Source organism: Syngnathus floridae, chromosome 3 (genome assembly GCF_059516105.1).
Source record: "Syngnathus floridae isolate MCC-2025c chromosome 3, RoL_Sflo_1.0, whole genome shotgun sequence".
NCBI lineage: Eukaryota > Metazoa > Chordata > Actinopteri > Syngnathiformes > Syngnathidae > Syngnathus > Syngnathus floridae.
The window spans coordinates 7,256,179-7,279,850 of NC_142415.1; the positions used below are offsets into that span (position 1 = coordinate 7,256,179).

The 23,672-nt window shown below is 38.9% G+C and overlaps 1 protein-coding gene across 1 annotated transcript; it reads left to right on the plus strand.

The window, feature by feature from the left end:
- Window positions 1-6,792: 6,792 nt before the first annotated feature.
- Window positions 6,793-22,679, plus strand: slc39a13 (solute carrier family 39 member 13). Its single transcript, XM_088370482.1, has 10 exons — window positions 6,793-6,983; window positions 12,119-12,481; window positions 13,243-13,350; window positions 13,556-13,698; window positions 14,443-14,556; window positions 17,688-17,777; window positions 20,483-20,533; window positions 20,645-20,777; window positions 20,855-20,954; window positions 21,035-22,679. The coding sequence occupies exons 2-10, from the start codon at window positions 12,148-12,150 to the stop codon at window positions 21,108-21,110; spliced, it is 1,149 nt and encodes a 382-aa protein (XP_088226608.1). The 5' UTR covers window positions 6,793-6,983; window positions 12,119-12,147; the 3' UTR covers window positions 21,111-22,679.
- Window positions 22,680-23,672: the final 993 nt, after the last annotated feature.

Sequence of the window (23,672 nt, forward strand, 5' to 3'; positions counted from 1 at the left end):
CTCTCAGCCAAGGCTGTGGGATATTATTAGACGAGTGTGAATCACAAGGCACATGGACAAACACAATCACTCATACACACGAGACTAAAAAAGATTAAGATAAGAGTGTATGAAGAGGCAAGCATAGACTGCTGTTCCAATACATTATTGACTTTATTTCAACACACTCTTCACTGTTTACTCAACTTGTACAAATAGAAAATGCACATATTGATATTTATACCATATAGTAGGACATTCCCTCCGCACAATCAAGTTCCTCTTTTTTTCATGTTGCTTAAGCCAGACAAGGATGATTCAGTGCAGATATGAATCGTGTTATTTCTGCTGTTTTTATCTTCATATCTCAGTACTGCACACTAAATCATGAACAGTTATCTACTTTGAAAATGAGCAAAAACATAAGTAAACATCAATAAATGTGCCATCATACTGACTCTGAATGAAACGAATATATTATTTTCAGTTTTGTTGTATTCGATTGTACTGTTTTATGGTAGGTGTGATGGAAAATTAACAGTTAGTTGTATCCTATGTTGTTCAAAATTTACAATCTTGTCATAGTGTTTTGTTTTGCTTTTTAAAATCATGCAAATGGTGCGTTTTGATGTTTTCTTGCCTGCTCTCAGTACAGGGAATTAATTTTAGATACACCTCCTAGTGGCCAGACACTGAGACACAAAGAAACGAGAAGAGAAGTTAACTTTTTTCTCCATCATGATCTGCGATCTTGGCTCGTTTGTGGTGTGAATAACAAGGCTGTTTTATCTGCTTACTTGCTCACATAGCCAATTATTTCAATTAGAAATTCATACAAAATAGTAAATCAGCTGCTTGTGCTTCCACCGGAAACAAACCTAAACCAGTTAAAATCTATTCAAAACTTTTTTCATGTACATAGTATATAGAAATGTGAATAATATAGTGTTCAAGAAAGGACACATTTAATGAATGATTACAGAGCAGGTGAGTCCCCCATTACACCGTACATCCAATATATAGATAGCCTCACAATGCAGTCATTTTCAACACACTGTAAAAATCATACAAAATACCAATGTGCTTGAAAAGTGTCTTGTCTTGTTTTGGGAAAATATTTTAACTTGTGATTGTTTGGATAATGAGAATATAGAAGAAGAATATAATGGATAAAGAACAATATAATAATTTGACGCTACTTCACAATAAGAAAAAGCATTTTTAAATAAGTTGTGCGGTTGTGTGGCTTGACTTTACCATTTTAACAATTATGGGTTATTTAACCCCTTAGGGAACAACCCCTTAGGGAACAAGTAGAGTCTGGAGTGTGGAGCGTGTAGAAACTGACACAAACCACAAAGAGCAAATTGTCTGTCAGATACAGGGTGTCGCAAAATACTTGACATTAATTTCTAAGTCTAATAATAAATAAAACTGTCTGATAAATATTAAAGGAGACATAAATCATTATTTCCCCACAATTTAGTGTCTTAAAAATGTGTCTATTAAATGCTTAGGTTAAAAAAAAAAAAAAAAAGATAAAAACTGTAGTAAGTACAACTTGCCAGTTTTTAGGGTGGAAATTGTTTCATATAATTGAGACAGTAATGGTCACCCAACCTCTTTTACTTTAGGGCCAAAACAGAATAAAGAATTTGTTACGATTCTAACTAGTAGCAGAGCCAAGAAGCAAATATTTGTTGAGCATAAAACGAACAGCTCTTTTAAAATCTATAATCATTTGAATATTCGTTTGAATATGTACATTAAATATTGTTAGTTTTCATCCTATCAACAAGATGCTTATTCAATTTATTTTGTCAAGGATGTGATAACTTCATATTTTCATATTTACATGATGGCAATATCTCAATGTCTTGCTAACAATCCAATATATCAGTACAGCAATTATTATAATAATTCTCTCTATAAAATTACTTATGATAACAGTTCATCAAGGTGACATTTGTGGAGACTAATCAGCATTGAAAATCAATTCCATTTGACAGTGATAGCTATTCACAATATATACGGTCACAAGAAAAGTAGATGAACTACAGAAATTGCTCGTAATTTGCGGTCACATCAATGGACAAAAAGTACCTGCTTAGACTAATACCACACAAACAATGACATGTTTTCATGTTTTTATTGAACGCAACTTTACAGTGGAGGACAGAAAAAGTATGTGAACCCTAAAGGTTCTGTGACGACTCCAGATTGTGGGGCAGCAGCATGTTGGCCATCTGTAATTTCGGGAGATTCTCGAACAGCCAGTTTATCACAGGCCGAAATCGGTATGCATCAGGACGAGTCCAACCCCACCCACGTCAAAAAAACATTTTGGTTCATGCTGCCTGCCAACCCCATCCCAATCAATGAATATTCCCAGGCTGAAATTAGGTCACAGTATGTCTTTGTGGTTCGGTGTGCTGCCCTGCCCTATAAAAATAACACAACCTATCTTGCGGTTAGGTGACACACTGGGCAGTGGTTAGCACGTCCACCTCATAGTTCAGAGGGTGCGGGTTTGATTCCTACTCCGGCCCTCCCTGTGTGGAGTTTACATGTTCTTCCCGTGCCTGCGTGGGTTTTCTCCGGGCACTCCCATTTCCTCCACAAAACATGCTCGGTAGGCTGATTGAGTGCTCCAAATTGCCCATAGGTGTGAGGGCGAGTGTGGATGGTTGTTCGTCTTTGTGTGCCCCACAATTGGCTGGCATACGGTTCAGGGTGTCCCCCCCGTCTACTGCCCAATGACAGCTGCGATATTGCTCCAGCACGCCCGCGACCCCCGTGGGGACAAGCAGTACAGAAAACTGATGGATGGATGGATGGATGGATGGATGGATGGATGGATGGATGGATGGATGGATGGATGGATGGATGGATGGATGGATGGATGGATGGATGGATGGATGGATGGATGGATGGATGGATGGATGGATGGATGGATGGATGGAGGGAGGGATCTTGGGGTTAGCTATTCTCGAAAGGAACAATGTCTTGCAAAAAAGAGCTCTCAGGTGAACTACGATTAAGAAATGTTAACCTTTATGAAGCTGGGAAGGATTTCAAAAGTATCTTTGAAAGTCTTGATGTTCAACAGTCTTTGGGACGTATTTTTTTTTTCCTGATTTTGTCGGAATTAAGATCAACACTGTTGCTACTTTCCTTATGAGTGGCAGTGCTGAAAAGATGACTACAAAATCACAGTGCAGAATGATCAGTGGCCACATTTCCGTGGGCAAATTTGCAACTTCCAAGTCAACAAACCATCCCTCCATCCATTTCTACTTTAAACGTTAGGATTGTTTCACGTTTTTTTCCCATTTGCGCTATTATGTCTACCTAATGGAACTACAATGTATCCCTTAGGCCGATCCAAACCAGACGGTGAAGGAGGTGCAGAGGATAGACTGGATGATAGCAGTGTAGAACAGGGGTGTCAAAGTCAAATGGACGGAGGGCCCAATAAAAAATTTAGCTACAAGCCGAGGGCCGGACTGATCGAATGTTCATTGAATTTTTTTTTTAAATGACGCATGTAGTCTAGTGAACCTAATTCAACCTACTGAAAACCTAACAAATATATTCCAATATGATCAGATAAATAAAGCAATATTTTCTTATGGCTTTGTCAATAATCTTTAATTTTCAACAGACAGAAAAGACAAATTTCCTTTATATAAAAATCCCCATAACATGAACATTAAATGAAAGAAACCTGTATTATTCAAGGCACCATCAGTAACCTATATTTTCTATTTTAGCAAAAGTGAGCTAAATTTACTTCAAAGAAAAAAAATAATAGCAATTTTCTATCATCCACTCAACTGAAATATTTTTAAAATATAATTGGATTGAAATACAATAAAATAAAGTGCAGAAATCTGGTAATCAAAAACAACACTTTCCTCAAGGATAAGTAACATGCAGTGAAAAAAAATATTAAACTTTAAGTTTTAAACTTGAACTGAGTAAAAACACAAACTTTAATCAGTTTGATGAAATCCCCCTCCGTAAATGGCCAGGCTAATTTAGCGATCTCTTCTGCCAAAATAAAACTGGCCTTGACAGCAGCCTAGCCTTGTGTTTTGGCTTTTTAAAACAGAGCCTGTCGAGATTTGAGGCCTCGTTTTAATTCCTCGGCCTTCTGTAGCCTTTGTTCCATGTCTATATTCTTGTTTTTGTCCGCGTGTTTCTTTTCATAATGTCTCAGATAATACTCTTTCAGTACCGCCACACTTTCTCCACACAGAAGACACACAGATTTTCCAGCTACCTCCGCGAACATATACTCCGACTCCCACCTTGTTTGAAACCCCCGGTTCTCAGTGTCCACCTTCCTTTTTGCCATTTATGATGGGTATCTGAGGGTTAATTTTACAGTTATGCTGACGACTGCTTTGCTAATAAACACTGAAATCAAGCAGCCTACTGCTCGGTGCTTCACCGTTGCATTGTGGGAAATGTAGTATTGGTGCGTGTGAAAGATCTGCGGGCTGCCGGCTTGCTGCGGTCTGCGGGCCGGTTCTAATAATAAATCAAGATCATCCCAGGGGCCGTACAAAACCTTCTCGCGGGCCGGATGTGGCCCGCGGGCCTTGACTCTGACATATGTGGTGTAGAAGGTTTTCAGCAGCTCCTGTGGCAGCTTGAACTTCCTGAGCTGTCCCAGAAAGTACAACCTCTGCTGGGCCTTCTTCCAGAAAGAGTCTACGTGGCCGGTCAATTTCTGGTCCTGCGAGATTGTGGATCCCAGGAACTTGTGTCTGTGGTGAGAATAGCATTACTGAGGATGTTGAGGGGTGGAAGTGGCGAAGGGTCCACTGTCATCTCCACGGTCTTGAGCGGGTTCAGCTCCAGGTGGTTTAGGCTGCACCAGTGGACCAGCCGCTCCACCTCCTGTCAGTTTCGTCACTGTCCCGGATCAGTCCGTTGAGAGTAGTGTCGTCCGCATCCTTCAGGAGCTTCACAGAAGAGTCGCCTGAGGAGCTCTTGGTGGAGAGAGAGAAGAGCAATGAGGAGAGTAATGAGACCAGACTTGTTGATGAGTCATTGATCATCAAGTACGAACCGAAGGGCAAATTCCAGAGCCTTCGGTGAACAAATCACACATTGCCAAGGCTGAAGTCAAAAGGCAGTCTTGTTCAACACACTCGTTTGGCTATATTTTCATGCCCAGCTCAAGTCTAGTGTAAAACGCAGTCTAATTTTGTGCATGGATGGAGTTTTCTTTCTTTGGGTATTTTCCAAGATTTGCACAGGTGGAAGAAGCCATTTGGACTCCCGCCAATCAAAGTGGCTCAAGGCCTGGTCACTTTCATTGCAGAAATACATCTACAGATATTTTGAAAGACTTTTACCATTTCTGTCACTAACCGTGGAATGTGGCACGTTACTTATCTGCTTGGGACACGTCCACACGCAACACAAAAAAACACCTCGTGTCAGCCAATCAGCTTCAAGGACTGTGTCACAAAACAATGATACCCGTCGCCGTCTGTGCTCATCCCTAATTGTACAATACTTCTTAGGCTTAGACTTTGACCAGTGGTTCTTAACCTTTTTGGAGGTAGCGAACCTCAGGTTCATAAGTGCATCCACCGAACTCCTCATCCGCTGACGGGGGGGGTGGGGGTGGGGCGGGGAGCTGCTACCATGTGCATCCACCGAACACCTCATCCGCTGACCCGGAGGGGGAGGCTGCTACCGGTGTGTTCGGCCATCTGCGTACGGGGGGGGCTACCGGTGTGTCCAGCCATCCGCGGACGGCGGGGCGTATAGCATTGAAGGTCATTGTTATTTTTTTCGTTAGGTGCTGCAGCTTGTGTTTATTGCAGTCATTTAAAATTGTTAGCTTTTCAGACTTAGACTCAATTTCATCCCTTGGGATTGCTCAAACGTTACTCCAATCACAATATAGTAAGTAATACTCGAAATAGTGAAAACAATAACAATATATCAATAACTCAACGTTGCTCAAATGTTAATATCACACAACACACAAATTAAACACGTAAAGCTTACTTTAATAAATTAGTCCTCATCCACGAATCCATATTGGTCCATATATAAGGCGCACCGGATTATAAGGCGCACTGTCGGCTTTGGAGAAAATTGGAGGATTTTAGGTGCGTCTTATAGTGCGGAAAATACGGTATTAGTAGCTCACACAGAAATAGTACGAAAGTGAACATTGCAGATGAAAAACAAACAGAGGAGAATAATAAATAAAGCACATAGCAACAAATAAAGCATTGAGTAAGAAATACATAACAATAACAATAACAATAATACCGGGACAAAACTAAACAGGAGATGGCTTGGGAAACTTTGAATGAGGAACTTGCCATTCCTGGTATGTTTTTGCTGTTTTCTTTGTTTTTCAGCTGAAGATGCAACATTGCTTACATCAATAATTACTATCCCTAGTAACTACATTTATGAATAAATAAATAAATTGCTAAGTCAATTACTTTTTGGGAAAAGTAACTAGTAACTGTAACTAATTGCATTTTGGAAGTAATTTGCCCAATACTGTGTGTGTGTGTGTGTGTGTGTGTGTATGCGCGTGCGTGCGTATATTTCAATCATATTTTTAAAATTAGTCTTTTAATTTTCACTTTGATTTTGGGCAGTTTTTAGTCTATAATTTTCAAAAATTATGCACATGCCGACACAGCATGTACAGTATTCCTTCCCAAACTGTTTCGTTTTGTGGGGCGTGATCATCAACTTGTCATACTTCCTTTTCTCCTTCGCCAGCTTTTTTCCCCTGCAGGAACTTCATACGTGGCTCTTGGAGCAAAAAAAAAAAAAAAAAAAGGTGGGCGGGGGGGTTGTCTGCTGTGCTTCTCCAAGGCAGCTGCGGCCGGAGTATTCCTGCCTTCGGTTGCTAGACAGGGATCCTGTCAAGTGTGCGGCGCAAGAAGGCAGCTTCCATGAAGTTGGCCTGGATGGCAGGGACACTCTGGTGCAAAGACTGCTTAAACCATAAGGTATTTGAATCGTAAAATGGTCACCATTTAATTAGTGCAAGTGATGCTTGTGTTGTGTAGCGCACTTATTTCATGCGTCGTCGCTCTTGACTTTAGCACGCCAGTGTTTTTATCGTGCTAGCGTTAGCTTGCTAACTTGACGCGCTTGCATGGAAACTAGTTTAGACTAACGCTGATAACGAAAGTCTCATTAAGCCAATACTCATTTTGCAACTGTGAATGTTTGATTAAGTATGCATGGTTCGTTCTAAATATTTGCAGTATGGTCTGTAATTATTCCCTGAAAGTCCTTGACACTGTCAGGCTGATGAGAGTTGATTTTATAACCTTGTCAACAAATGTTTGGATGTTATTCTGTCGGCTTACATTCAAGTATTTTCTACATAAATAAACTTTGAGCAAGATGCTTTAATTCAGTGTTGTGCAAAAAACAAACAAACTGCCACACATCTTGCTTTGGAAAACGATCTTCAAGCGTTTTCATAAAATAAAATCTCAGTTCAATCACAGTTAATGAATCACATTCAAATGTTTGTACTGTAACTTGACCATCAAAGTTCAGCTACTTACAAGTTATGCATACAACTTCAGGCATGAAGAATTTCCTTCAAATCGTTTTACAATTACTTTTTTTTTTAAAAAATAGAACTGATGAGGACACATTTAGCACTAGCTCCTAACATCCAGTCATTCATCTGCCCATACTTTATTGAAAGTCATTCCTGGTCATAAAGCATCATCCACCTCATAAAGCTGACTGACAGCACCAAGTTGTTCAAAGTTAAAAGTTGCCTTATTTGAAGACTCTATATCATAAAGTATTCTATTTTGAGTCAAGTTTTAATTCACCAAATAAATCCATCAAGATTTCTTCATAATGTTGATGACTTAAGTATTACTCTACAATTCTGGGATTTTTTGATAATGAAAATAAACAACACAGAATTAGAGGGTGTTTCCAAAATTGCGACTGGTACTTTACATGCTCTTTGAGCATATATGTAACATGTAAATAAATGTTTTAAAAAATCCTTGTTTTTGTTGGATCTGACTACTTCAAACCTAGACTGAGGGCATAGAGATTATGGCCTGAAATTCATATCATGGTATTTATTGAATTCCTTTACAGTAATGTTGTAAAAGTAGAAAAATAAAACCATAATGGAAGTATTTCTGTATGGGTTATTTAAATGCGAAAGGTAAACATTTCCTGTTGAAAAAGTCAGAAAGTATCATTTGGGCTCTTTATTATTAAATTAAATTGAAATCTAGCATTTTCCTGTAAACCCGTCTTTGTTTTTATGTAATGAAATTAATTTAACAATAAAAAACGTAGTCCCTTAGAAAAGCTAAATTGATTTAAAAAAAAAAAAAAAAAAGAATTGAGACTTTTGTGTAGCATGCTGGGAAGTGTGAGGCTTTGCCATCACAACAATCTACTTCATATAGTGTATTTGTTTCGCTTGGCTGCAAGCAAATCTTGCTCATTATGTCATATTACCATGGGTACACTGCTCATTGTGGGTACACTCGTGTGTTATTGAAAATTGACTACTATTGTACTTGCGCACTGACATCAAACACGGTACATCGTTAGTACCGACCGAAATCAATCCATATCAAAAAAAGTACCCGTCCCCATACATTGTGCTTAAGAAGTTCAGAAATCAAGGATAATGTTTCAATTATTGTTGGTTACAAAAAGGTTGCAAAATCTCAGTTATTTGTTACATTTTAAAAATGTTTGTAAAAATGTAAGAATTGTGGCAGTTAAGACATGATTAGCTTTCACAGGCCACATAAAATGATGTGGTGGGTCTGATCTTGTCATCACTGCTTTAGAAGGTACGGAAAGTGAGGTTTTACTAATGTTCAACTGCGTAGTTCAAGTTGACATCTCTTTCACTAGGCGGGTCTACTCAATGAGCAGCCACACCAAGATAGCTTTTGTTGTGTACAGTCTTAGGGCAGCATTGAAGAGAGCGACAAATGACTGCATGTCCCTCCTTTCACTGGTATTTTAGCAATTAGGCCTGTGGAGGAGAATGCGTCATCGTTGCCAATGACAGCATTTCCTCAACAACACATCTGCCGATAAGCGCATTCATTTTTGTCAGTGTCAGAAGTTTAATTGGTCTTGAACGGCGTGGCTCCTTCTCCATGTCTTTTGTTGTTATCTGTTCTGTTGCTAGCAGCGCGAGCATCGTCACTGCTGTTACCTGTTTTTGTAGACAGTTGCTCTGCAGTGCCATGCACAAGTTCTGATAGAAATGAGAGATTAGAATTACAACGGACACGGAAAAACATTTTCCTCTCAAACAGACATTGTACACTCAATGTGTTCATGCGTGAACTAGCCAATATTGAGACCAGAGGTGTCAAATTAATCAATTAAATCAACAAGTAATCAATTCTTGTGTCTTGTTTTTTTCCTTAGCAATATTAAACAAACTTGATGAACAATAATAACTTCATACAATTTAGCAGTATCGACTACCAGGTTCATTGCTAAGCCAAATGATCAACTTTCTGCAGCTGAAGTCTAAAGCTCACCCCATTTTACTGTGTGGGGCATACTACGAAGCCATGCTTTGATTACATGATCTGGATCGACAAAGTCTAAAACTGCAATCGGAGATAAGCGGTACCACAAAAGGGGTTATCTTTTGTTAACCCAGGCTCTCATCTTAAGCTTTGTACGCATTCACATAAAAGGGAGCATATGGAGTGTCATTTGACGTGGCAGCCTCAGCAAAACACCCAGCAGAAAATTGCTGACAGTGTCGACGTGTAAGAACACTCATTCTAAAACCCAGTGCCTAATTTTTCACTGCTGAGCATGATGCAAACATTAAATACATTGAAAAATGGTACTCAAGGTGTGCATTTAGTCCGTGAGTTAAGTCTGTGCACTTATGAGAGATTTGTTAAAACGAGTTCAATTTTTGGCTAATTTTAAGTGCTTTATTATGTAATAAATATCGATAGAGTAATGGTAATGTATTTATGTATTAAATATGGTCCAGCACTGTGAAGTGGACATGGCAGCAAGTCAAAGAAAGCATAAGAACATAGTGAACAAAATGATATGTACCTGCTTTATTTATTTTCTTTACAGTGTAAAGAACATTCTGAAGTTGCCGCAGACTGTGTTCTTGCTCAGATTTTCTGCATAAACGCATGGTAGATCCCCATGGCAAAGAAACGCACACTATTGGGCTAACTGCGAGTGCACAGTTTCTCTGTGGTTATTAATGTTTCGTGCAACCGACGCGCAACTATCATATTCCCTGTGCTGAGAATATAGTACCGTAATTGCCGGATTATAAAACGCACCGGATTATAAAACGCACCAGCTAAAATTCAGGGATATTTCTTTTTTTTTTTCTTACATAAGCCGCACCGGACTATAAGCCGCACGTGCACACGAGTTTTTTTACAAAGAAAGACAGTACATAGAAAGCCTTTTAAACGTTTTAATAACATACTTGAACATGTCTTTCTGAACATTGCCTGTGACGCAGCAGTAGTACCGCAGCAACGCGGAAGTGTGCACGCGAGTTATTAGCAAAGAAAGACTGGACACAGAAAGTTTTTTTTAAAGCTTTAATAACATACCTTAACATTTCTTTCCAAACACTGCCTGTGAGGCGGCAGTAATACCGCAGCAACACGGAAGTAACACAGCAAAGTCACTGAGACGCGGCGGTAACACAGCAGCAACACAGCAGCAACACGGTAGCACAGCACTAACAGGGCTGGTTAAAAAAAACATACCAGTAAAAGTAAAAAAAGAGCCGTCTTCATCTTCCTCCTGTGCACTGAAACCATCGAAGTCTTCCTCCTTAGTGTCCGATTGGAATAGCGTTAGATATCCTTCGCCTCACACTTTCTCAGTCTCTCTTTCGTCGTCGCAATTATACATTTCTTCGAGTGTGAAGAGGGTCTGTTCATGCTAATCTTATTCATGCACAAAGTGCTAAATTACATTAAACTAGCAAGCGACACGTATATCTTAAAAGCGGCATCATATGCATTTGTTTTATCCCCCATAATGACGGTTTGTGTATAAAAGCTTCCTGTCTTTGTGTGAATGCGGGTGTGTGCGTGATGCGCGAGACGATCACGTCTTCTTCGGCGCATTATCTCTTCTTCGTCTGTCTCGCTCTTGCTTCCTGCTAGAGCGCCCCCTGGAGACCGGAGGCCGTAAAAATCCATAAGTACGCTCCAGAGTAGACACAAGATAATGTCATCAACATCGACTGCCTTTGGCTTAAAAGCGGCATCATATGCATTTCTTTTGTCCCCCATGATGACGGTTTGTGTATAAAGGCTTCCTTTCAGTAATGTCCGTCTTGATCGCGTGATGCACGAAATGTAAACACAGCACGTCTTCTTCGGCGCATTATCTCTTCTTCGCCTGTCTCGCTCTTGCTTCCTGCTAGAGCGCCCCCTGGAGGCCGGAGGCCGTAAAAATCCATAAGTACGCCGCGCCGCCGTTTAAGGTTCAAAGTAACCTTCTGAATAAAATGCATTAAAAGTTCACATTCATTACAACTTGTTTTTGGTGAGCAAACTGTCAGAAGAATTGAATTTAAATGCTGATTGATTGGGTTTTATAATACAATGCAGATGGTCCAAACAGCGCCACTGCTTTGTGTAATCTGAGTGACATGGCAGAGTAAGAGAAAGGGTTTAGAGCACAGGTGTCAAACTCAAGGCCCCGGGACCAGATACGGCCCGCCACATCATTCTATGTGGCCCGCGAAGACAAATTGTGCATCAAATTCGTGTGTCATTACTAGAATTGCAAATTGTCTTCACTTTTAATATCTTTTTTTTTTAAATATTTGACCAGTTTTTACTCGTCTGATTTGAAAACGAGTTATTTGTCAGTTTGTTTTGTAGCTTTTACTGTATATAATAGTGTTAAGAGTAAAAGTGATCAAGTCATCACAAAAAACACGAAAAAAATCTTATGTAAGCCGCACCTGACTATGCGCAGGGTCCAAAATTTTGGAAAAAAGTCGCGGCTTATAGTCCGGAAATTACGGTACATATATATCGCTAGCTCACAAAGAATATCATTAGGAAAACCAAACGTGAATTTATATATATTGTGCTTATTGTTACAGAATTACCGGTTACACGCGTTCTTTGGACCATGGGACGGATGAAAACTCAAGGCTGTCGGAGCCCCAGCTGGGCTGTATCTTCTCTGTTTATCATAGTCCATCTGCTGATGTTGACCTCCAAGGTGGCGTCAGGCCAGAAGATGACTCAAACAGCCATGGCTCATGCAACAGCCACAGCTGCAAGACCAGGTCCCAACTTGACTGATGACCTCCAAGGCTTCCATGCACTGGCAGGCTTTCTAGCTAGTGAGCATGCTCATGTTTGGGCTTTGTCCCTTGTGGGCTCAGTTGTTGTAGGTCTCAGTGGAATTTTCCCCTTGCTTGTCATTCCAATTGAAGCCGGAGCAGCCCTTAAAACCGAAGGTAGGACAGTTAACCTGTATTACTCATATTACACAAGATGGTGCTATGGTCTGCAGTATATTGAAACAATTTCTGATGACTGTTTGCATATGCCCAGCTATTGTGAATTGAACCTATACCACAAGTGCAAATACAAGATCCATATTGGATCTTCAGTGCAAATTCAGGTCCCATTAATTTAGAGTACAAATAGTTATCTCCACTGCTGTGCTTTACTAACACTGGTCAACAGCACAGAGATGCATTTGTGTCCCTAAACCTATTAATTACTATGATAATTATTATTATTATTAGCATTATCATCATCAATATAATTAAAACCTGATGTGCTAGTAAAAAAAAATACAAATTTGGAATTAGCGCAAACAAATCTACAAAGGTTTACTTGCTTCTCAGCTTTGTTTTATTATTATTATTATTATTATTATTATTATTATATATTCTTAATTTGTTGACCAGAGCAATCAAACGTAAACTAAACCATCTTGAGGTTTGTGGCCCTCGACATTGTCCCCTCCCATCGTATCATGGTTGCATTCTGCAGTCTGAGTAAAAGTTTGCAGGGAGGGAGTGCAAAATAATAATAATTTGGTTGATACAGATCTTCTTTCAGTCATTTATTTAAAGGCTGTCACTTGGTAATTCTGAACGATCCATTAATGAGCCAGGTCTGGAGGTCTGGTTTAGCTCATTTTTGAATTTGTAAATTTCCCTACTGTAAATGTTTATTCAATATGCAAAGAGCCTTTTTTTTTTCTTAGCTGGACACCAGAAGCTGAAGAGGCTTTTGAGCTTTGCTATCGGCGGTCTTCTTGGTGATGTATTCCTTCACCTCCTGCCTGAAGCATGGGCGCACTCTGGCTCTACAGGTGGGTCACCTTTCCATCACTATTTCACACATTCTATCATACCTCATTTTAAATTGTAGTAGTTTATCGTTCTTTCTCCATTTTTAATCTCCTCCAATACATTACATTGGCCAACGACAGAGCTCCTGCGCTGTTTCAGTACATTGAATGCTTATTGTCGTGGAATCATGTTGGTTATTACAAATCTTGTCTCCTCTTTCTCCAGCCAGCAAAGAAAAACACTACATGACACAGGGCTTATGGGTAATCACTGGCCTGCTGGCATTCCTTCTCCTAGAGATGATGTTCTCAGAGCATGAAGGACACAAAGATCCGCCGTCACATTCAGACATGAATTTTAACTCTACGGTAAGTTCTGTAGCTTACCCTCAATGCAGTATATTTATTCAAATAGTCACCCACACAATCTGACGAGCAAACCCAAGAGTTGATATTTTAGTTAGATGTTATTTTACTTTATAGCTAAAGCACTTCATAATAGCATGTCTGAAGTAAAACCTCTTGGACAGTCTTGTGAAGGAAGATGGATTGGATTCTTGCTTTTATCCATGATTTTTCGCCATTGTGTTACAAAATAAACAAAACGTGATTTTAAAAAAAATATATATATATATTTTTTTTTAAATCAATGGTTCACTCAGAGTGTGGTCAAGGGCCGCATGGGCCAAAAGTTGTTCATCCCTATTTTTGGATGACTGACTTAATCATGATGTATTCATCATGTTTTAGCCAACTCATAAGAGGCCTTTAGATATCCAGTCTCTTCACAAAAGAAGGCTCTCATCGATGATGAGAATGTGTTCGCTCCCTATTACTTTCTGTCTGGTGCTTATTGTTTCCGTCAGTCAGTCATACCTTCACACAACTGTTTTAGGTTTTCCATGAAACATGTTATATTTCTAGTTGTAAATGAAAGCAGACATTCACATTCTGGTATTTGGAAGAGACATTTTCGCCAATTGGCCAATTGTTAATGGTTTGTGTCACGCCAAAGGGGTAGTAGTATGATAAGTATAAGTATGATTAGTATGAGTATGATAAGTATGATTTTTTTTTTTTACCCCCTCCCCCCCCCCCCCTCCGGTGAGGCAGGCATCTTCAGTTTACAGTGGAAAGGCTGCTGTGTTACATGGAAATGGGACTCATACTGAGTCACAGAAATCTTCCAAGCGTCAGAGTCTGCAGGAAGCATCTGGAAAAGTCAAGGTATGTATGCCGATGAGAAAACATTTGCTGCGTACCTGAAAACAAATTAAAAACAAATGGCCATGATGAAGCATATGCTTTTGTTTTAGATGTGCAGTAGATGAACACAAATGAAGTTTGTGTAGATAGAACACAACTGTCTGTACCGTTCCAATCAGCCATCTTCTACTTTGGCCTCAAAAGTCAAGGGATGCAAACTCAAAGAAATGTGAACTCACTGAGCATCAGCTTAAAGAGCATGGAATGTGACTTGCCCAGTTGTCATTTTCTGGGCATGAATTGGACCAGTTTTAAATGCGTACCTGTGTGCTTGTGGGTGTGCTGATCATTAAAAAGGTGTGGTAAAATGCTTTTGTCAACACACTGTTCATGTAATAGCCAAAAGGGGTTGTTAAAGGTCATGATTTGTTATTTACATAATGGACAGGGTGCTGTTATAATAGGTCATGTTTCTCATTCCACTCCCTGATCCCATTCACCAGCAAAGTGTTAAATGATGATTAATGTGAGTATTCATTATGTCTAAACCACAAATTTCCAGTCATCAACTACTGTAATTTCCGGACTATAAGTCGCGGTTTTTTTTCATAGTTTGGGTGGGGGGGCGACTTATACTCAGGAGCGACTTATATATGTTTTGTTTCACAAATTTTTACTTGATCATTAAGACATCACTTACTTACAAGTATAGTTGACCACTTCCCATGTTATTTTTAGTATAGTTGATCACTTCACATGGTTTCATATCTTTATCTTAAACATATTCAAAACATGAAAAATAGAGAAAACATCCAATAAAGCAATTAACACTTTAAAGCACCATATCCAAGTCCACTGGCTGCTGTATGTACACTTGCTCCATTTTTGCTCCTCTTATATTTATTATTATTATTTATTATTATTTGTTTATTTATCATTTATTCAACACTCTTATTTATTCATTGTTTGTGCCTTCTTGGGTTTTTTGTGTCGCTTGTATGCATATGTGTACTATCTCACCGAGGGATAGTGGGAACGTAAATTCAATCTCTTTGTGTGTCTTAGTATATGAAAAAAAATCGACGACAAAGCAGACTTTGACTTTGATAAAACAACCAAATAAACAAAACAAAAAACTACATCTGAAAAAAAATTATATTTTCAGACGAAACTGGATGAGGGCGCTCTAAATTTCACCGTTGGCCGTGACTCATCAACTGGGTGGGCTTAAGAAAAATGGCACCAAAAAGAAACTCATATTTTGCAGGTTACAAACTTCAAGTTGTAAAATATGCAGCTGAAAACAATAATCGAGCAGCAGAAAGAAAGTTTTGAGAACCGAAATGTACCAATGGATTCAAGTGACGTCAGTAGCACAGCGCGGCGCGGCGGTTGTTTACATAATGGACAAACGTATCCATGTAAGGACTACCGGCATCATTTCTAAGTGACACGGAGGACAAAGAGTTTGAAGGAATTAAGGATTTGGAGTGACATAGAAGGTTTGAAAAACTATTATGGCTTTTACGCACGCCCGGTCCTACTCTACTGAGTCGGAGGCCGGCGCTCGGCCGAGTGGTTATCCGCGAACGGTGCGCGGGGCTCGGACATGGCCATTACGCACGCCCGGTCTGTCTGGAAGTCCACGCCGCCACACGCTTGGAAGTTTGTTTTGTTTAATAAAGAGCCGTTTACCAAACCCACGTCTATCCTTGTACTTTGTTAACGCTACAATATAGTTATATACTAGACACTCTGTGGAATAAAGACAAGCCTGACGTCAGGGCGCACGCGCGGCGATGTTGACAAAGGACGAGGAATTTGATCGATGGATTTAATGGATTTAAAGTGCACGGATGGTTTGATAATATTATTGGCTTATATTATAGTTATTTGAAATATAGTTTATCTTTCGTTATATGAGCCTGTGGAATATTTTGAAGTGCAAGCACCCTCAGCCGCGCGCACCCATTGTTGACAAAGAACGATCGATGGATTTAATGAATTGGAGTGACACTGATGGTTTTATAAACATGTTATTCATGTAATAGTTGTCCTTAATCACTATGTTACGTCAGGCCTGTTCTCAGCTCTTTGTTTGTGTTTGTCACGTTAGCATACCTATCGTTTAGCCTGTTGTTGCTATTTAATGAATTGGAGTGACACCGATGGTTTTATAAACATATTATTCATGTAATAGTTGTCCATAATCACTCTATATGTTACGTCAGGCCTGTTCTCAGCTCTTTGTTTGCGTTTGTCATGTTAGCATACCTATCGTTTAGCCTGTTGTTGCTATTTAATGAATTAGAGTGACACCGATGGTTTTATAAACATGTTATTTATGTAATAGTTTTCCTTAATCACTCTATATGTTACGTCAGGCCCGTTCTCAGCTCTTTGTTTGTGTTTGTCACGTTAGCATACCTATCGTTTAGCCTGTTGTTGCTCGTTCATGACTGTTTTTGGTGTGGGATTTTGTCGAATAAATTGCCCCCAAAATGCGACTTATACTCCGGAGCCACTCATATATGTTTTTTTTCACTTTTTGGGGCATTTTATGGCTGGTGCGACTTATACTCCGGAGCGACTTATAGTCCGGAAAATACGGTAAATCAAAACAAGTTAGTCATATGCCATGGATCTCTTAATTAGAAGGACAGTGTGAAAAAGTTTTATGTTTTTCCCCATTGTTCAGTCATTCTAAAACCCCACTTGCAATATCAATAATATGCAAAAACATAAATATTTCTACATCTTCGTAGGTCTAGTAGGGCTTTCTGCTACGGATCGCCAAAGGGGATAAGAATAGCGAATCGCAAATTTGCTGCATCAGTGGCTACAAGGTGTATGTGCAATATTCTTAGTTGGTATCTTATAGGAATACTAGAACTTGTTTGTAATGAAATTTTGCTTGCACCTCTGCTGAAGACGCTGTGGTAAGCCTGCGACGTGTGATGGCACCGAATTCTAAACTGTTTACCTTTTATTAATGGAGTAAAGCAACTCGTGTCTTTATAATTCAAGCATCTGCTATCCAAGCCATAGACACAGAACTTGCCAATCACGCTTGATACACATGAATCTGTTCATGTCTTACAACTTTTAGCCAAATCCAATTTTATCACCTTGATAACTGCTCTATATTTCAGACAAGTGGCTACCTTAATCTACTGGCCAACTGCATTGACAACTTTACACATGGACTGGCTGTCGCAGGGAGCTTCCTTGTAAGCAAGAAGGTGAGCAACTGTGCATGTAATTAAAAAATATGTTAACCCCTCACATTATTTTGACTAGACATTCTTGTGAACAACTCATAGGTGACATTAGCCAGGCACAGCATTTTATATACCGTATTTTCCGGACGATAAGGCGCACCTTCAATGAATGGCCCATTTTAAAACTTTGACCTTACATAAGGCGCACCGGACTATAAGGCGCACCATTAATGCATATGTCAGATTTTTAATCCAAATCAAATCATTCTCCAGTTTATCTTTTTTATTTCAACTTCAGACGCAACAAATTACTTTATAATGACAAAATAATGATCCATAGTCTTTTTGATTCATGATTCATAGTCTTCAGCGGATCACTTACGATTGATTTCATGACACAATGCTTCGGGACAGTTTAAATTTAGGAATTTGGTCCATATATAAGGCGCACCGCGCACTGTCGGCTTTTGAGAAAATTTTAGGTTTTTAGATGCGCCTTATAGTCCGGAAAATACGGTACTTGCATAATTGAATGTAACGAGTAAGTGGATTTTATTCAAACAATGACAGCAATTTTCAAAGAGAGAACTCAAACTGCTTCATGTAGTTAGTTAAAATACACAAATAACAAATAAAGGACCACATTTTGAAGTTAATATGTCTATAAGAAAAAAACACAAATAAAAAGGACGTAATAAACAATTTATTCTTGCTGGAATGCAGCCAAAAGAAATACATTTGGGAAAATTTGGAAGCGAAGGACTGCAAGTTTCTATTGACTTTAGTTTTTGCTTGTGTATAGAGATCAGGCAGTCAGCAGAACACAGTGATGATAATGAATGACACCAATGCAAAAACGATAGAAGTGCCACTTATGTATCGTTGCTGTTGGGTGGAATTTTCAAAATGACAACTTTTCAGGAAATCAGATAAAGGCCAATTTGCTTTAGTTCCCAGACACTTTCTCTTTCAAGCTGTGTTATACCTTTTATTGCTATTGCTACAAATTGATTAAGCTGTTATTGTTTAAAATGTAAATAGAGCCAGCGACAGTCATGCACTTCAAAGTCCATGGCCGCCACCATACAAAAAGCTTTTGAATACACCACAAAAGAAAATGCCGTTTTCCCTGAACCAATAGCCAACTAACAAATGAATTAAGTGGCTATTAACATGAAATGGATACTTACCTTCATGACTCACGAGGTCCTTCAGCCATCAAATGTTAGTGATCCATTCTAACAAAACAACCCAACCCAACCCAAATCTAACCTATTTTTGGATTTATTGTCGGGTTTTAAACTCACGTTTGTAACTATGGAAATGTTCTTCTAATTGGTTTAAAAAATGGCTAACCTTAACTAGAATCCCATGTCACATAGTAGCCAAAGGTAGAATCTGGGTCTTTTGGTGCTGTAAATAATAAATCTTTGTTGTAGCAGAAGCAGCATGGTAAACTAACAATATACACCTACCCTAAATTTTGATTATTTTGCTCGCTTGGGTCCTACGAAACTTTGTCTAACGTGGTCTGGTAATGGACCCCAATTTTTTTGAGTGTAAATACATTTTCAAGTAGTATTTTAACTGGATAATATAAGAACCGTAGGAAGCTAAATGACTAGCGCGTAAACCTTAGCGTTAGTGATTTGATGAATTTTTCCTGTGACCAATTTAAAAGTGTTAGATAAGAAGTAGTCAGGCTGTTGGGTCTTTATGACTGCTTTATTACAGTGTTATGGATAGCTAAGATTGTTTTTGATTCGGAAAGGGGGAAGTTCGCAGAGGCACCTAATCCACACAGTCACTCACAAGTCAAAGAGCGTAGCCGGACACAGTAGCAGAAGTGGCGGCTTTATTCTCTCTTCCATCCAAATCACACAGCATCAAAATGTATTGCTCAATCTGCCTGATATTGTCATCTGCGTATTGCATCTCTTTTAATAAAATGTCAGGCTTCAATGTGTGTGGAGCGTTCAAGGTGATGCACGGCAAACGAACCCCTTCGGCTACCCAACAACATGCCTTACGTTAATTAACGGAACAAAGAACCGCTTCGGCTGCCTAAAAACATGCCTTTTTCTAAAAACAAGACTTTCTATACAACACGCTTTCGGGTTTCACGCGATTCCCAAATTCTGGACCCCAAATTCCATGTAAAATCGAGGTTCCGGTGTAGGTCACATTGGTTACCATGACTACTGCGTCTTCCCCTTCCTAATTTCTGCAGTCAATTATTCTTAAGACAAAGTTAAATATGAACTGACAGTATTTCAACCCGTTTGCAGTGCAGTATTGAAAAAATTATTGTACATACGTATATCGTCATTACCAAGTGTTATAAATGTATTCAAAATTTGAAATTAAACTTCAATTTTATTTTCCCCCAGATTACTTGTATCACTCTTAAATTGCAAATGGGCTCATCAGCAGAAATTCGGACGGCTATGTACTGAGTAAATCACCATATATCGTTTTTGGAACAAGATGTGTCCAGCTGGCATGACATACGGTTGTTAGCAGGAGCTGTGGATGTATGTGCCAGAGAGGAAGTTAGCTCAATGTCTCAAACGCACACACGCGCACGTCATTTCACTAGTGCTCTTGTACAGACTATAGCCATATGACACATAACATGAATGCTATGGCTTAAGAGATTGTTTTCCAGAGTTTTCATTATATGCAGAGTAGTCAAAGGAATTTAACCAATATTACTTTGCTTGCAGGTTGGCTTTCTTACCACTTTTGCTATCTTGCTCCATGAAATCCCACACGAGGTGAGATTCCTGCACCTGAATATGTTGAACAAATAGTCTTTGATTTCGGTTAACTTACATTTGCCTTAAATTGCTGCCATTCCAGCCAATACGAGTTATCTTTGTCCACAGGTGGGTGACTTTGCCATTTTGCTCCGAGCTGGGTTCGATCGGTGGAGTGCCGCCCGTATGCAGCTGTACACCGCACTGGTTGGTGTCCTAGGGGCTTGCTTTGCTTTATGTTCTCAGTCACCAAAAGGCACAGGTAGGATATTTTCCAAATTTGTGATTACATTCTATCAAACATCACGAGAGTTTACAGCACTGAACTACTGTTTTCAGAAAATGCGACTTTCTGGATTCTCCCATTCACCTCTGGAGGCTTTCTCTACATAGCCTTGGTGAATGTAGTTCCTGACCTGCTTGAAGAATCCAGTTTGAGGTTTGATACATATGACATTGACCATAACTAGAATGTGTTTCGTACCTCTGATTCTGAGTGTTAAAGCTTTTGTTTTGCAGGGACTCCCTACTTCAGGCCCTACTCATTTTCTCTGGTGTGTCAGTCATGGCTCTCCTGTCAACCATGGCTGTTTGAACATCAAGGGCTGCTCGTCTTGCTCGACCACCACACGGAAAGACTAAAACCAAAAACAAGCAGGACATCCTCACTACTTCCAATCGGATAACGGTTATTCATGAACCTTTACAATTTATTTTGATATCCGGATCACACCGTCTTGATCTTGCTATGCACCGTGGTACGCCTAAACAAACGTCTGACAAAAATTGCACTTTATGACAAGAACAAACTCATTCTTGAGACGAGACATTTTTATTTGATCTTGGACAATGTGCCAGCTCTAAATATCAAGGGAATGACGAAGATTTATATGGATTTCTGTTACCAAGCTTTGATCTTGGACAATGTGCCAGCTCTAAAATCTAGGGAATGACAATGATTTATATGGATTTCTGTTACTAAGCTTTCTTAAAATGTACATAAAATATCAAGATAATACTGTTTTGCACATATGGCTAGGTGCTACACAACCTCATCCAGAAAGATTAAGATTAGATTTTTAAAAAAAAAATTATCCCAAGAAAAGTGTTTTGTTGCTGCGAATTTATATTAAAGAGAGTGAGAGAATAACAGCATACCACTGCAACATTACCAAAGTAACGTGCCAACATCGTCTTGTTACAGAGACTATAATTGTACCCTTTGATCATAGACTAAACCTTTTGAAAAAGGAGGATTGATTGCCACGTCACCCTCAATGGAAGTCAAGTGTTTAGCATTTAGCGAATCCTCAGTTCTGGTATTCAAGGTTTGAAGGCACCTCTCACATTCCAAATGGTTCAACGAGGACGCCAAATTGTCCTTATGTGGGTGTGAATGCTCGTGTTTCTAAATGTGCCTTGGGTTTGGCTGGCTACCAGTACAGGTTGTATCTTGCCTTTCGCCCAAGCCAGCTTGGATGGTCCCCAGGTCACCCGTGACCTGAATGAGGATAAGCGGTGCAGAAAATGGATGATTAGAGATTTTCTTGTTCCAAACAACCACAATGACCCCTATTTTTTTGTAGAGGAAATTTACTGTAAAATTCACACATTTTTGTAAAGGTAGTTCTCTTAGCGCAAAACCCAAGTTGCATGAGTGACATATGGACATTAAGTGAGGAGGCATAGAGGTTTCTACAGCTTGTTTGGCAAGCATATTTTGCCATAATGACTCCACCGCAGGTTGTCTACTTAGTCATCAGCCTATGAGGTGTGCATTGTCTGTGGGAGGTGTTTCAGTCACGGAACACAAAAACAACAAACTTGACATTTGAATGGAATGTGGTGCCAAATTAGCATACAAAGTAGATGTGATAAGCAATGACAAGCTGATTTCTTTCCATGTACTATTCAGATTCGTTCTTACTACCTTATTTGTACTACATGATTGTCACAAACCATAGCATTTTTTTAACTTAAATTATTTAAGAAATTATTGTGTAAAATTGCAGACACTTGTTATAATTGGCTTCATTTCTCAAGCTTTGTGTTTTTTCCCCTTGCCTTTGGAAGACTGCCAGGTGAAAAGCTGACTTGTAAAGAAATGACCATGTTATTTTTAAGTTTTCTTCTAAACTGGTCAAATTAAAGTCAAATCCTTAAAGAGACTGTAGATTTTTCTTGCCATAGAGTGGTAAACTAATGGAATGCAGCAATCTAAGTTCAAAGTGCATGCATTTTGAAGGATACACACCAGTCTTGTCAGAGAGACCACACAACCCAACCACCAATTTATTCAGAGGTCCAAGCAAAATGTCATCACAAATGACTTCTAGTATTGACCTCAAGTGACAAAGTGCATTTATTACACATGCTGTGGTCATTGATTCAGCAAATTTGTGATCGGCTGATTGTGTCCTTTGGGTATCAGTAGCAGAAAGAAGTACGACCCATGTAACATAATTAGCGGTTACTAGGCCTACAATTATACAAAGAAATAGACTTTGATATGATAAACATGATTTTATTATTATCAAAATAGTGAGGTTTTTTTTTCTTTAAATGTCTGGATATTTTTGTCTTTTCAGACACTTTTTTTTTAATTGGATGCATTTAAAAGTTTTACAACAATGTACCATTTACTTGCATAAATTAGAGCTGTTTTAGAATATCCCTGTCGTACTTAAATGCCTCCATTCTCCGGTGTAATTATGTCAGCTTCAAGTGTACAATGATTTAAGCCAATAGCAAAGAGGATATTCTTCATTGAGGCAATTAAACATTCAGGTAGAGTGCAACCAAAACATTTATTTTATGCATGGTTTTATTACTGTTTCGATTTTTATTTTATTACTTTTACTACTGTACTGTTTCATTTTATTACTATTATTACTGTTTTATTCCTGTTCTGAAATTCGGTTTACATCACACACATGGGAACGGATCAAGGTCGTAAACCGAGGATACCCTATACTCATGTCTCTTAGGTGGGTTTGTGTCAAAGTATTGCTCATAGTCAAAACAAAATTAAAATAATAATAAATAAATAAAGCTAACTATATCTTTATGAGCTTTTAAATTGAGTTTTTGCCATTCACGGACTGTCTCCAGGTTTGCCATCATTGTCAGATGATGTCATATTGTCTGTCTGTGAACT

Bases quoted from the DNA above. Each gene is read 5' to 3' on its own strand.
- slc39a13 (XM_088370482.1), top strand. From the start codon at position 12,148: ATGGGACGGATGAAAACTCAAGGCTGTCGGAGCCCCAGCTGGGCTGTA. The intron at 14,557-17,687 runs GTATGTATGCCG...TCTATATTTCAG, and splicing joins AAGCATCTGGAAAAGTCAAG to ACAAGTGGCTACCTTAATCT. The intron at 20,955-21,034 runs GTTTGATACATA...TTTGTTTTGCAG, and splicing joins CTTGAAGAATCCAGTTTGAG to GGACTCCCTACTTCAGGCCC.